Below are 15,365 nucleotides of genomic sequence, written 5' to 3' on the forward strand. Positions count from 1 at the left end.
ATCAAGTTTATTCCTATTTCCAGGTTTTAAGCCTTTGTGCATTTGTGATTTAAAAGCTTTTCAATACATAACATACAAACTTCTCCAGGTACTTCTTTCACTTTGAAGACAGGCACGTCTGTAACTGCCTGGTTTATTTTGTTTTCCCCAAAGACACTGAGTGCAAAGATCTATCTCAGACTCTTTCCTGGGACATAGAGTAAGAACTGTTTCAGGATCTGAGAAGGAAAAGTCATTAAATCTCCTCCTTTCAGTCACCAGCATTGCAGGTGTCAGCTTCACTGGAAAGTTTCCTCAGATTTTATTTTACTTTCAACTACTTTGTTTCAGAATTTAGAAAAACAATGGAGACCTCCATTACCCGGTCATCAAAAGAAATTTTATTTTGGGGATCTTTTGTTGATATATATCACCTTCTCTGTTAACTACTAAAACAAACTGGAAAACAACAAAAAAAAATCAAACTTTGGGCTTTCTTAATTTCATGTTACATAGCTAAGGGGCAGTTCCCTGCACTAGTTGGTCAGTAAGTACTGACAGTACTACTTGTTATACTTCACAAGGATACCTCACAATTGGTATGAAACTGATTATCCTCCTTGCCTGTAATTCCAAAACATATGTTTCAAACACTAACTTTCCCCTCCAGAAAATTACAAACTCATTCAATTCAAAGACCATAGCTATACAACCAAAATAAACCCTTTTCTGTTTCTCTGTCTACAGACATATTTTTATATTTACGTACTACTCATTAATGCCCCGTACCATATTAATGTAGTTCAAGAGCATCTCAAGATGTCCATAAAAGTATTTTCTACCATACAAGTATATTACCTTTATTCCACTTCTTTCAGTGGCATTGAGGGATCTTTTCATTGTTCACTTCATCCTCCTCTGGGAGTGCCCTACTGAGAGTTGATCCAGGAATCCTTGTAGAGATGTATTTTGGAGTTGCATAGCATTGAACTTATGACATTTGGCCCTCTCTACACTATGAAGATTGGACACTTCTGATTCCTTCATTAGCTTGACTGAATAGACAAGCTTTGTCTGTAAAACCTCTTCTCCATTCCACAGAGCTCATTCCATTTTCTACTGCACACCATAAAAAATACTCAGTAGAGCTTGCAGTATACTAGGAGGAATAGATGAGAAAGGAGATACGGAAGAAAAACATGCACGTTCATTGTTAAATTTTTTGCTTTGGTCATTCTCCAAAGCAATTATAATTTTACTAGAAGCATCACAGGTCTTTCAAAATCTCTACTGAATATGTCTTGGATATTGCAGAATAGGTGATACAAGTGAAAGTATCCAAATTACTGAACTTTCTGTAGTCTTTGCTGGCAAGCTTACCATGCTTAGCATAGAGTTCTTTGGAACCCCTTGTGTGCCTGTTTCAGATTGTAGTAGTCAAATAACAAAAAAAATTTCCTTTTTTATAACACAGTAATGAAGTGCAAAATTGACCAGTGGTATGTAAAGAATCAAAACCAGGAGATGCTTCAACCATGGAGATATTCTACATCAAACTTGACATGTTTGACATAATAGTTTTATGAAATAAAAAATGGATTGTTGTCAGTTATGACTCTAACAAATTACTGTAATATATACAATAGCTTTCACAGGAATACAAAGAAATAAATCTTTTCAGAATTGAAAAGAATCGTTACTTCTTGGGCAGGAGTTAGTTGTAAGCACCTATTACATGTTTCACAATTTAGACTGTTATGCACTTAGCAAGGAGTAGAAAAAAAAATTAAGTATTTGTATATAATTGATATAAAATTTAAGTACAACTCAGTATTCTGATTCTTGGAATGTAAAATGAGATCAGCAGAGAATTTATGCATCCTTATGCAGACCCTTAGAATTTATTATGCTGTGAATTTACTCTTTTGTAATGTTACAGTATTACAGCATTAATTTCAGGTACAGTGGTGAGGAAAAGAAATAGTCCAGTAGTAGAAGTGTAAGAGTACTTCTAATGTTTATGTAATTTTCCTTTTTTTTTTTTTTTTATTCATGCAGATATTTCACACTGCACCAGACCCCAATATTCCTCTTCCCCAGCCTCAGTCCCGATCAGGTTCAAGAAGGACAAGAGCAATCTGTCTCTCCACAGGTTCCCGTAAACCCAAAGGAAGATACACACCATGTCTAGCAGATCCTGACAGTAAGTTTGTCCTTGTTTACTCATTCTCTTCCTTTTTATGTCTTGTAAGTTTCCTGCATAATATCCAGTCAGTGTTGTATCCCAATAGTTACAAGTCTAACAGATGGGGAGTTGTCAGCTTTTTAACTTCAGTGAGTCACAGCCTCACCATTGAGTGTCTGCGTCTCTGCTCTCATATGGGGAGGGATGTTCTGGTTTAGGCAAGTCTTGTATTGCATACAGTGTTCAAAAGTCTTTTATGTAGACTTCATATTCTAATCTAAATATAGTCTGCTTTGAAAATAAGGAGTTCATTATATGCAGTTCACCTCATTTTCTTGTAAGATGACTGTTAGGGTTGGCAAACCGTAAGTAGAATCTTTCCTCTCCTCATACAATAAATGTGATTTAGTCAGGGTCAGATCAAAACCATGACTTGGTTTTTTTCACTGCGGTCATTGATTCAAAGTGAGCCACTGCCTAGGTTTGCCAAAACTATTGAAACTTCTTAGTTTTTCCAAAATATAAATAAGCTCTAATTTGAGAAATTTAGGCTTATGTTGCAATTTCCAAGGGGCTAATAGCCTGTGAAGAGGCAAGATGGGGGACAATCGAAGCTGGAATGCCAGGATTCTGGCCAGAAATGGGTAAAGTATTTCAGATTGTTTAACCAGTGATATTACTGCTGTCAGATCCACTATAGAAGGCACTGTTATTTGTGACCTTTTCTGTGTTATCATGGGTGGTTGCTATCACTTGTTGCCAATGTTATTGAAACATGGATACAAAAGGAGCTGTATCATGTTGGCATCTTACAACTGCTGTGTGGTTGAAGAATATAGATAGATTCTTTGCTTCTTGTGAAATTTGTGAATTGCATCTCCAAACTTTTGGGAACAAAGCCTGCTATACACTAATGTATGACTTGCTATTCTGAATCCAGTTTTGAAGATAATTCAGCCCTCACTGTATTATAGGCCAGTCCTTCCTCAGTTCTTATCAGTGTCCCTACCTGTGTATCATCAGATAATTTCTTTAGGATATTTCCACTTTCTGTTGAAAAAATTTATGGGAAATATCTTCAGTGCAAAGGTTGCTGTGTAGGTAGGGAAGTTTCTGTAATATCAGTCTAATTATAGAACTTCATCAAACCTTCAAGTTGTAAAGAATGAGTTGTCTCTCTGCAGGATAGAAATTTTGTGATAGGTTTGACAATATTGAAAATGTAGATAGACTTAAGGTTTAGTCTTAGACTGCAAATCCTCTGCAGCTTGGTAATCAAAGTAAAATTTAATTCTTGTGCTTGCAGACAATGCAATCATGCACTAATGAACACAAATGTGACAAGTATCACATTCGCCTTCTAATGGAAATCTGTCAAGATGCTCAGCACAAAGATATTGCAGCATTCTGACTGTTCAGTTTCCTAGGGATATTTATATTGCAGGCATTTATTGGGAAATACAAACTTTTACACAAAATACTTTAGCTGGTAGACCATTATGTTCATCAGCTTTAAAGAAATGTCCACAAAATGCAGCTCTTACAGGTTAAGTATGAGAATATGTGTGGTTTAGTGTCACTAAATAGATACTTTGTCTTAAGAATCACTTGCTCTGAAACCACAGATTAGGGAATTTGATGACAAGTAAGGTACAAGATGCTAAAGGTGGCATGAGAGAAATGCACATGATTAGAAAAGGTGACCTTTTGTTTGTTTGTTTCCCTCTCTGCCCTTTCCCCTAGGTGACTCCTACAGCAGCAGCCCAGACAGCACTCCTATGGGCAGCATTGAATCTCTCTCCTCTCACTCCTCTGAACAGAACAGCAGTACCAAATGTGCACCCTCACAGCCCAGGGAGAAATCAGGAGGGATTCCATGGATTGCCTCCCCCCCCTCTTCTAATGGCCAGAAGAGTTTAGGCCTCTGGACTACAAGCCCAGAATCCTCATCAAAGGAGGATGCAACCAAAACAGATGTGGAGTCAGACTGCCAAAGTGTAGCTTCTGTCACTGGACCAGAGCATACATTTCCACCAACAGACCTTACCAAAAAGAGTTCTTACAGTCTGTCTGGGTTGAAAAGGTCTTCTGCCTCTTCCCTCAGATCAATTCCATCAGCTGAAGGTAATTTCCAAGGTCTTTTAGGACCTGCATGTTTACCGTGAACATCAGAAAATAAGAGCTGCATCTGACAACTAATGATACCCATTAATCTTCTATATTTGATTTTTTTAATTTTGTGGCATGTTCTATCAGTTTTCAATCTGCTTTTGATATATTTCCCATGTCTATTAACTGTACAGTTCACACAGATTAAAAGCCATCAGGGTTCCTCAGAATCTTGAGTATCATGCTGTGCCTCCCCTAGACCACTGTGAGAGGTTTCTGGTTTATAAGAAAAGTGGCTATGTTTTGTCACTGTATCAAGGGAATGACTTGATGCAACATGATTGATAATGATCAAAGCTAGCATTTAAATATAAAAAGCACTAGGCTTAACATATCTAGTAAGTAAGTGTTTTGTCACTCTTTGTCAATCTGCCTGGGTTTTGGTGTTGTTTTTTGGGTTTTTTTTGACAACTGCATCTCTTCAATTGACTGAAATAAGAAATTGAAAGCAAAGTCGGGTTTTTTTGCAGGGTTTTTTTGGTGGTTTGTTGGTTTTTTTTTTAGTTGTGGGTTTTACAGTCAGTGTCTTTAGTTGAGATAGGACTGGATTTTGGGTTCTGAAGATTAACACCTGCAACAGTGAGGTCCAGTGGACTAAGTGCAAGTGCTGAGTTTGCCAATGAGCTTTCAATAGTATAAATAATGCAAGCACAGGTAGGGTGTTTGTCTGTGAAGTCCTAAAAATGTAGTGAAATTATCTCTCCTTGGTCCCCATGGTGTATACAAGATTTTTCATAAGATTTCTGTATATGAATGAAGAGTTAACAGTAATAATGTAGAATAATAATAGTCATTAACATTTATAATGTCATAGAATCATAAATGGCTTGGATCAGAAGGAGTTCATTGAGTTCCAACCCCCAAGTATATAGACCAATACTATAGAATAACAATATTAATAGTATAAATTTGGGGATTTTTTTATATTATGGCAGCTTTTAAGGATCTGTTATTCTTGGAAATAAAGGACCACAGAAGCAGTTATTGTCTTGCAGAATTTATATGTAAAGCAGTCTGCAGGCAAGTCAGCTTAAAGAACATGTGGTTATGCCTTGTATTCATTAAAAGGACTTCTTGTGTGTTTGCAATACAGTTTGTACAGCTATGGATTTGTTTTATCAATTTACAGTAGCAGTTGTTTTAGGTTTTTTTTTTCAACTGCATGAAGCTGCTGTGGATACTGAAATATTAATTCTTATAAATTAATGTGGTCTGATTTCATGGTGGATGCTGCTTTGAGCAGGAATTTGGACTAGATGACTTCTTGGGATTACTTCCAACATGATTTTTTTTCTACAGTTCCATTCAGTGCACTACTTTATAAATGTTAGGGGGGTTGTTTTGTGAATGTACTATCTAGCCATTTAAGTACAATGTAATTTTTAAGCCTTCACAGTTTTAATGTCATTTCTTCATTCTTGCTGTTGGTCTTTTTCTCCTGGCTTTCTGCTTGAAAGGCTGTTTCTTCTCTGTCTTAGAAGTCAGTTACTGTCTGTAACTGTTCTGCCTCTAAAAAAAAAAAAACCAAAAAAGCACACAACAATAACAAAACCTTTGCTTTGCATGTTATACATGTTGTGAAAATAACATCAAATGAGCTTTAATATTCCCTATAATGTGGTTGTTTTCTTTAGGTAACAAAAGCTGCAGTGGATCTGTACAGAGCTTATCTTCAACAGATACCAAAGAGACATCAAAGGCTCTACCAAACCCTGATTTGCCTCCAAAAATGTGCAGGAGATTAAGATTAGATACTGCATCAAGTAATGGCTATCAAAGACCAGGATCTGTGTAAGTCCTCAGGGCCCTTTGGAGATTAGTGTTGTGACAGCATTGTCTACTAAAAAGTGATCCAGGGAGCTACATAAGTAATTTTAAAAGCATCCATTAATACTTGATTTGAATATTTCTGTATTTGTGAATTATTTATCTAGTTTCATTGAAGTTGGAAACAAAGGAGACATGGCATAAAGTCTGTTAAGTCAGTTGAAAGATTCCCGTTGACTTGATTAGACTACAGATGAGGTCTATAATTAAGAAATGTATCTTTGAAAAGCAATCAGTATTATCTCTAGTTCTTCTGGAATTCACTGTTTGAAGGAGCATAAATGCCACTTACTGTCCTTGCTGTTATGTCAGATCTTCATATTGTACTTAGTTTAAGTCCAAAATTGGAGAAAGGAAAAAAAAATTAAAAAAACCTGCTTTGAAATTTCTTCAGTTGCTGCATGTTAAATAGTTATCTTTGTTTGGGTTTTTTTGGGGGGGAGAGGGTTTATGTTGAAAGGAGGATAATTCTAAGCAATAGAAGTTATAATTTAGCTTGTGGAGATTTGGGTTAGCAATGTTTCTTAATGCTTTTAGCACAGTCTTGATAGTCAGAAGATCTTTGCTGCAGTCCTGACTTTGGCCCAGAATTTTCCTGTCCTCATGAACAAGACTGCAGAGTACAATGAACTTCCCCAAATACTGCAGGACTCTCTTCAGTTTCTCCACCTTTTAAAGGAATCACTGTAGTTTTTTCACAGGCCAGTGTGAAAAATAGACAGAAAATAGTTCACAGCTCAGTTCCAGCCCATTAGTGACAGTCTGGCAGTAAAAGCATCTCCCATAGATCTATTGGCCATCCATGAACAGAATTGTAAATACCAGGTGTTGAGATTTCCCTTGCTGACTCAACAAGGCACTGGAGCACATGGAAGTGAGGCCTCCCCCTTAAGTGAGGTTATCTCCTTAAGAATTCTGCTGAACAGGGAGTTAAATTCAGCTTTTAAATCTCCCTGTTTCTCTGAGTTAATAATTAAAACAGTTTTTTTAAATGTGTCCATGTCTTCAGATGATTAAAAGTTAAGCTAACTTGAATGTTCTATTAATGAGCAAAGTATAAAGCAAGTTGGTGCTTTATTTTCAGAGTGGCTGCAAGAGCCCAGTTGTTCGAAAGTGCTGGTTCACTTAAACAAGTTTCTTCAGGACGGTAAGTGCTCCACAGAGTTTAACAATCTGTAGAATCTTTTTTGTTGTGCTGGCTTCAAGATTGAAATAGAAGTGTTGGAACTTTGTTCTGTGCCTTTTGCATAGCATCATGTGGCATGCAAAATTTTTTGTAGTTAATAAATTCATCCTTGCTCCAGAAGGAAACTAAATCTAACAGAGGAATAGCAGCTTATCTGTCACCTGGAGAAATTGCAGTGAGAGGTGCTCAGGTCAGTGATCTCATTAAGGACACAGCTACAAGAGTAAATTAACAGGAGTTAAATTAGGATGAGGGTGCTGTACTTATTCCATACAGCTGTTTGTATATATGTGCTTTCAGCAGAGTAGCACATGCTACTTTGTGGTGATTTGCTCATGTAGGCAAATCCTAAGTAACTGCTGCTTTGGATAGTTCAGGACTAACTTGATTAGGATTCCTGTCTTTACCATCACACCTTCATCACCATCACACCCCCATTTCCCCTTTCTTCTTCGTAGTGTGCAGCAGGTATTATTTTATTTACAATTGCATGAATTTATGGAGTGCATTTGAGTCATTCTTATATTAAGTTAGAATGCTCTGATAAGTGCTTGTATATGAAACAGTGTCTTCCATATATTACTAACCAGCCCATGTTTAATAGGCTAAGGCAGATAGCCAAATAAATGGATGTGGGAAAAAGTCTGTCTTTCCATGTCCTTGCATTTCAGGTTCTTTAAGCCAGAGCATATCTTTTTGTCCAGTCCTTTAATCACTGATAGTAGGAACTGTCAAGATTACCAGGAAAAATATAAAAATATTTATCCATTAATCCAAAAGTAGTAACCTAAAGGAGCACAGCTGTAAATGAAGATGCCAACATGTGCTGAGATCTCTGATAGAATATGGGTGTCCTCTCTGACAGATCTAGCAGGGGTGTAGAAATGTAAAGCTGACCTGAAGTGTAAGCTAACCACTGATTGTGTTTGAGGGAAGCAGCTTAAATGACTCAAGGTCACTGTAAGGTGACCAAAAAAGAGGACGACAGGGAGGAGAGGGAGGTGAAAACAGCAGGGCATTGATTTAAGGAAGAAATGTATAAATGAGGAAACTGGGATGTCCTTAAGCCAGTGCCCTAAGCTGAGAGTGAGCACTCTCTGCCATTCCTGCCTCATTTCAGCCCCACCACTGGTCCTTATTTTGTATTGCTCCTTTCTTATAAATGTTCCCCTCAGAGCCTCTGCCACATGTATCTGCAGATAAAAGGCAAGTAAGAAGCAGAACTCTGACAAAGGAAAAATGTAGTGGTTTAATAATGGAGATGGAGAGCAGATAACAAAGCCAAAAAAGTTGAAAAGCTTATTAGCTGCTCTACTTCAGCCTTCCCAGGCAAGCAGAAGAGCAACAGTAACAAGGAGGAAGGAAAACAAAAGGTCAGCAGAAAGAATGAGGAAGAGAAAAGAAGTAACTCAGCTGTTCTTGCAGTCCTGCTCATGTCTGAATAATATTTTTCAATCCAGAGCCAGCTTTTGTTTACTTCTCATGCATGTTATGAGCATGAAGGCTAACTTATGAATTTACAATAATCTATTTTTTGCTCAGAACTGTCCAGAAATCATGATAGTTACATCTTTATTCACCCAGTAGAAAGGCCTTGAGTTCATAATTCTACTATCTAATGAATATATGCAGGACAGAGTATAGGACAGGGACCCTGTTTTTAAGCTGATACCAGAAATATCCAAATCAAGACAGTTTTGGACTCTGTGCAGGGGTAATTTACCCTGCTAAAAATAACCAGGTTGGAGATGTTTGGCTGCTGCATAGCCATGCATTATAGTATCTAAGCAGCTTCATTCCTACTTGAAGGAATGTTGCCTGTTGTCATTTGTACAGTACACAGATCAGAAGCACCTATATGACTTTGCAGTTTCACATCATCCATCATGTATTTCAGCAGATAATTTTGTACTTGATGCTTTACTACCACTGTGGTCTGGTCTTAATTCCTTCTTCCAAGTAGTCTTTGCAGCCCTGCATTCTGACTTCATATAATGTGGTATCTCCAATATAAGTGTGTGCATGTGTCTTTTGTGGGAATTTTTTAATGCTGGGACATTTTTTGACCTGGCTGTTCTCTCACCTTGTCATGAGTACATGCCCTCTTAGGACTATAAGACTGAACAGATTTCTTTCAGTCAGAAAGAGCATGAGAGACCACAGTACATATTTTAGGATTGGGCAGGGAAGACCAAATATTTATGCCTCGTCCAACCTGTGCTTTCTTCTTCTAATTCCAGAATTACTTTGACTTCTCAGTCTCCTCATTCCTTCCCTCCTGACTTCAAGTTGGTTAATCTTCCATCTCTCAGATAGTGGTGTTAAGATCCTGTGTACACTGAGACCAATCCTTATTGCTAATTCAGTATGCACTTGAAAGAGTCAAAGGAGTTTTCCTACTGCTTCCACAAATATTGCAATTGGCCAACAGTCCTAGTAAGGCCTGAGATCTCTTTATTACAGCTTCTGTGCAAATATGCACCAACACATAATCCCTGACTCTGTGTTTTCTTGACTTCCATTTACATATAGAAAACCAATATGTTTCTCACATAAAGAAGGATTTTCATTAGAAAATAATACCTAGAAAAATCAGTGACAGCAAACAGCCCAGGCTTGGATCTTGGCAGGATCTCCAGGTGCTGGGCTGAAACTTTACTAAAAGCAGGCTGGCAGTCTGAAGCCTTGTCAGCCCATTCTCCACACCCAGCTATATGATTAAATATAATTTCCTAGTCATTCTTCTGTCTTTATCTTCATGATATATTTTGCATTCTCTTAAACACCTGGATGCTTCATGCAGTCTAGACCAATATTTCCTACTCAGTCAAGCCTGGTTATAACTCTGCCACCTCAAAGAGTCATAAACTTCTCTTCTTCCTGTAAGATAATATTAACTCATGAGTCATCTGAGATTCATGGGTTTTTTCATTCATTCCTCTTCTGGCTTCTGTCTTTGTCTTGCTAGACTGAAAATGCATTTGATCATCAGCACAGTTTTAAAGGTTATTCATAGAAGTGATAGTGATAGTGATAGTAATAGTAATAGTAATAGTAATAGCAATAGCAATAGCAATAGTAATAAGACCCTGGGTGTTGCTGACTGTGTGTAGTCAAGCAAACTTCAAATAGAATGAAAGAATCCTTTTTCAAGCTGTAATATATACACATTTGTAAATCTCTGAGTAAGACATTGGTCTCTTTTCTGCAATGACATGCATGGTAACTCCAGTGAGCTTGAAGTTTACTCTGCTATAATTCTACTCCTCTGAACTACTCTGTCTAACTAGTTATTATCAACCTGTATTTGTGCAACTGATTATTCCTACTCTTCCCAGGCTTTATTTTCTCTACTTTGTACATTTTTCCCTTATTATCTTATTCACTGCAAATCTGTATTTTTTTCCTTTCAGACAAGCAAAAGCCATGTATTCCTGTAAGGCTGAGCATAGTCATGAGCTGTCTTTCCCACAGGGGGCAATATTTTCCAATGGTAAGATATATTTTACATTCTCTTTTTACATTAAAAAAATATTAAAAAACTGATCTATATCCATAAAATAACAGAACACAATTCCATTTTTAGTTCTCATGTGTTGGCCTGATTTTTCGATTGCACTTGAATAAATACTGTTTAAATAAATAATATATAGGATTTTTTAAAAAGTCTTAATTTATTGTAAATATGTTTATCTTGGTTTTTTTTGGTTTGTTTTTTTTTGTAGTGTATCCATCAGTGGAACCAGGCTGGCTAAAAGCAACTTACGAAGGCAAAACAGGACTTGTTCCTGAAAATTACGTTGTCTTCCTCTAGTAATCTTTAGTGGACAGCAATATCTTCATGGTATCCATGGTAACAAATAATAAGCACTGTGATTTTTATCTGACACAGATACGGGCTCAGCCCGTGAGCTGAGTGGTCAATTTCCCTTCAGATGCTGCAGCTGCAGGTTACGCAGCTCCAGCAGCGGAACAGAATGTAATGAAACAGTTAACAGTTTCTGTGCTGAGGACGGTACTCTGTTTAAATAACTTCCATTGTTTGCAGAAGGTTGTTCTGTTCTTCTTTTATGGGCAAGGAACACTACAGCAATAAAATCAGAAAGTTGCCATTTAGCTGCAGACCTACAGGTCCTAGGATGTTGCTCACAGAAGTGTGAAATTTAGAGGCAATGCACTCTATGATGTTTCTTCCAGTGTGTAGCTTTTAATATAAAAAAATTGTAATTCCTTTCATAAGTAATGCTTCTGTTGTGATCCACATTCTCCCTTAGAAAATAGGGCTCTAAAATTAGTCCTAATCATTTCAAATGAGAAATGAGTTTTCCATCAATCAGAAGTTTAACCTTCTGGTAGACAGTGAGATTATAATGTTATAGAATTTATGTAACTGACAGTGAAATCAGTTTATACACTGTCTGAGCTTTAAGTCCTCATTCAGAATGTGATATGTTTAATGAATGTTTCATTCAAATACTTCTTAGATTTATTTCCTCCTTTCTGTATCAGTATAGATAATATTAACAACTTATTTCTTTAATACCCATCTGGATGACAATCTCAGTGTATCTCAGAACAACATCTATAGAAAACAAGAAGATGCTGAATTTTGAATGATTATTAGTTGTGTGAAGTGGGCAGTGGAAAACAATAGTGTATTTTGAAACCTGACATAAATTGTAACTGAGTATTTTCCAACTTTTTTCCATTGCAAAAAAGACAAATGACCTGTGAATTAGCTAATTCTATGAGTTATGAATGCTGAAAGCTCCATGTACCAGTAAAACTATTTAGTATTAGTTCCTCTGACATATGCCAAAGTATTTGACTAAGATTTTTCCCCCTTCCACAGAATTAAAAAGCCCAGCCTTTCAAAGGTTTTTTAAAGAACCATTGGGTTCTCCTGGTAGAATTGAAAAAAAAAAAAACAAATAAAAACAAACAAACAAAAAAAACCCCACACAAAAACCCTAAGAAAGAAAACCCCCAACAGCAGCTTTCTAGATCTGAGCATCTTTCTTGCACACCTTGAGGGAGAACATGCACTGCTTGCTTGGCAGCTTGCCATGCCCAATTGAAAACCAAGAGATTTAAGATCCATATAAAAAGTTCAGCAATAGTAACAGTCCTACAGAAAGAATTCCCTGTTTCATAGACCTATCAAGGCTCACTTCTTTCTTCAGTAACAGAACTCAATATACAGATCTTGCATTGATTTCTAAGTTGTACACTACTTCCAGAAAGTTTAAGACATAACTGTTGGGACTAAATCCATCAGTAACATTTTAATTGCTTCTATTTTTACTTTCCATAGCCTTTTTCTTGTTTAAGTTAGAAAACAAGATACATTGCCAACACTGAGCAGCACATCAGAACCTTCTTTACATATAGGCATGTGCCTGATTTCTGCTGAGGAATTTTGTGCTGGAATTCAGGCCAGTGGGTAAAGCCTGCAGGATCCTTCTTGCTAATTAAAGATTCAAGTGCTGATCAGGGAAGGAAAGAGGCTGTAAAAGCATCCTCCCAAAAATGATCTATCATTTGTCTGGGAGGGCTGTGGGCAAGCCTGACTACAGGGAGTTGAGGCCAGACCTCTTGCATTAGTGATAGGGTTCTTTCTTCACTTTAAAGAGTGCCATTTATGTCCCAACCCATGTTTCACTCCACCTTAAGACTAGACTGTGTTCACATTGTGATGAAGGATTGTTCCAGACATTGTCACAGGCAGTGACATGTGCTTATCTAATTTGTCCAGAGCAGATGTGAAAGGAAGTGAAGCTCTTATCAGATTGAACCTTTCTTATTTTTAAGGCAAGACAAAATTTCTTAACATGAGCTATGTCTGAAACTGCCACTGCCCTGTGAAGGTCAACATGGTTTTTGTTGTGTGTTTGCTCCTTTCACAACCCAACAACTGCAGAATGTTAAAAGATTTACCTTTGGTGACCTTCCCAGGAGTGCTGCTGGAGGCAAAAAGGAGCAGAAAGGGAGCTAGAGCTTTTAACAGAGGCTCAAGGCCCTGAACACATTTCACACAGGCAGAGAAATGCAGTGGTCTGGGGAAAAATAAAACTCTGTTCCTTTTATCTATTGCACTGGGGTCAGTGGCAAACAGACCTTTGCTGAACATCCTTTAATGATGTCTTATAACTCTTTGGGAGAACTGAATTGTGAAATTCTTGAGAAACGGTGACATGAAAAATGCTCTTACTTGCTTTGCTTTAGCCTGATTTAAAAAGAGGGAAAAAACTAACCTTAAGTAATCCTACAGCCTGGGTATATGTCTGGGTCTTCTTCACTACTGCAGTTTGAAACGAGCTGATCTGAGTGCAAGCTAGAGCTTGCATCAAAGATGCAATTAAAGTAATTAAAATTTTATCAAGAATTTTGCAAGTTCTGTTACAGATTATGTAAGTGAAGTTTGTGAGTGCTGAGGGGAAGGTTGTAGAAGATCTGGAGGAACCCTGTAAAGGAGAGATGTTCTGTTGATTCCCATTCATTCATCTCACATTAGAGAAACCTGATTGCAGAAGACAACTTCCTCCATAGGAAGCCAGATGCCCTTCATTCTGCTGCTCACAAAACAAATCTATATTTTTCCTCTGTAAGACTCGGCACTTTTTTCAGGCCCTTCTGAATCAGCCGTGACTTTCACATAAGTACCTGAGCTTTAAAATGCCATTTCCATGTGAAGAAAAAAGATTATTCCCATTATTAATTACAGTTAAACGCTCTCAGTGTGTTGAGTAGGGTTTTCATTTTTTGAAATATATTGTGGGTTTTCTGTTCCTCTCTTCTGTGATACATAATAAGTGGTTTATGTATGACCTCACTGCTGGGTTGTGGATGCCCCAACTCTTCCCTGACTTTCCAGGAGGGAGGTTCTCTCCACAAGAAGCTGCACAGTGAACTGGAAAGCTCAGTAATTAGGTGTTCAAAGACTGAAATGGGAGAGAAGTCAACACCAAAGCTTGTCTGATGACGATACCCTCAGGCCTGACCAAAACCTCCTTCTAATAATTGCATAGGATCAGAAATCCATTTAGCATTTAAATGAAGATATATCATCTTGATAGTGCCTTACTAGAAAATTAGGCAGGCTGAACTAAATTAGTTCATAGTAGTCATTTACTGGTTTTTATGAAAGTCAGAGTAATGCTACAAGCAGAGGTTGCGCAATTTTTGTAATTATTATTATCCTTCCTAAAAGGATGCAGCAGGTTTTTTTCCCAAATATCACTGTAGAACTCAAGGTAGATGACACGTTGTTATTGCTGTTTGTCTTGTGGATATAATGTCTGTATCCACAATTTATGTAATTGTCATGTTACTTCTTTATTAAACCTTTAATAAATGTTGCAACACAACGTGAACCAAATTAATAGTTCGAAGGACTGATATATTTTATAATAAATATGTAAAGTATATTAATATTTTATAGTCACATTTTTATTAATGATGATTAAGATTTAAAAATATTTTTTGTGTAATTCCTAAGAGTTCAGTATTAAAATGTCCTTGCCATATTTTGGCATTTAGAGTTCTATCTAACTCTTAAATTAAACCGTAGCTATGAACTATGTCCCTAACTAATCTGTAAAGTTCATTGTTCAATTATTTCTGGAAAAAACTGTGCACATATTTACCAACCAGTGCTATATTATGATAGTAACTTATTTTCCTTTTATATATTTTCTGGTACTAATCTCTATTCGTTGCCTGTAATTGGACTGAATTGTAATGTGCCCTCAAGAAGGCAATGCTAGGAGAAGAAAAGTTGCAGAATTCTTCAGTTTACAGGAGTAATTAAAACAACAACAAAACAAACAAAAACATTGTTTGGCAGAAATTGGATACTTTGTGTTACATTTCTCCACTGGTCTATTTTCTACTTAATAAGATTGCATAAGAATAAATAAACTACAACACATTGTTGGTTTCCTAAGGTAACAGTTTGTGCAATTTTGGATTGAGCAGCAAGAGAAATCCCAGTAGGGGAGCGCATGCTCCTGACTGGGG

At 37.0% G+C, this 15,365-nt stretch overlaps 1 protein-coding gene across 1 annotated transcript in view; it reads left to right on the forward strand.

The window, feature by feature from the left end:
- Positions 1–12,284, forward strand: part of ARHGAP42 (Rho GTPase activating protein 42) — a 144,488-nt gene extending 132,204 nt beyond the window's left edge. Inside the window, exons 19-24 of the mRNA XM_071734314.1 lie at positions 2,038–2,182; positions 3,908–4,288; positions 5,968–6,124; positions 7,245–7,307; positions 10,760–10,839; positions 11,072–12,284. Of these exons, the coding sequence (XP_071590415.1) occupies positions 2,038–2,182; positions 3,908–4,288; positions 5,968–6,124; positions 7,245–7,307; positions 10,760–10,839; positions 11,072–11,160 (915 nt within the window). The 3' untranslated portion in view covers positions 11,161–12,284. The remainder of the gene's footprint in view (positions 1–2,037; positions 2,183–3,907; positions 4,289–5,967; positions 6,125–7,244; positions 7,308–10,759; positions 10,840–11,071) is intronic.
- Positions 12,285–15,365: the final 3,081 nt, after the last annotated feature.

The sequence above is a fragment of the Heliangelus exortis genome, chromosome 1 (genome assembly GCF_036169615.1).
Source record: "Heliangelus exortis chromosome 1, bHelExo1.hap1, whole genome shotgun sequence".
In the NCBI taxonomy this organism is placed as follows: Eukaryota; Metazoa; Chordata; class Aves; order Apodiformes; family Trochilidae; genus Heliangelus; species Heliangelus exortis.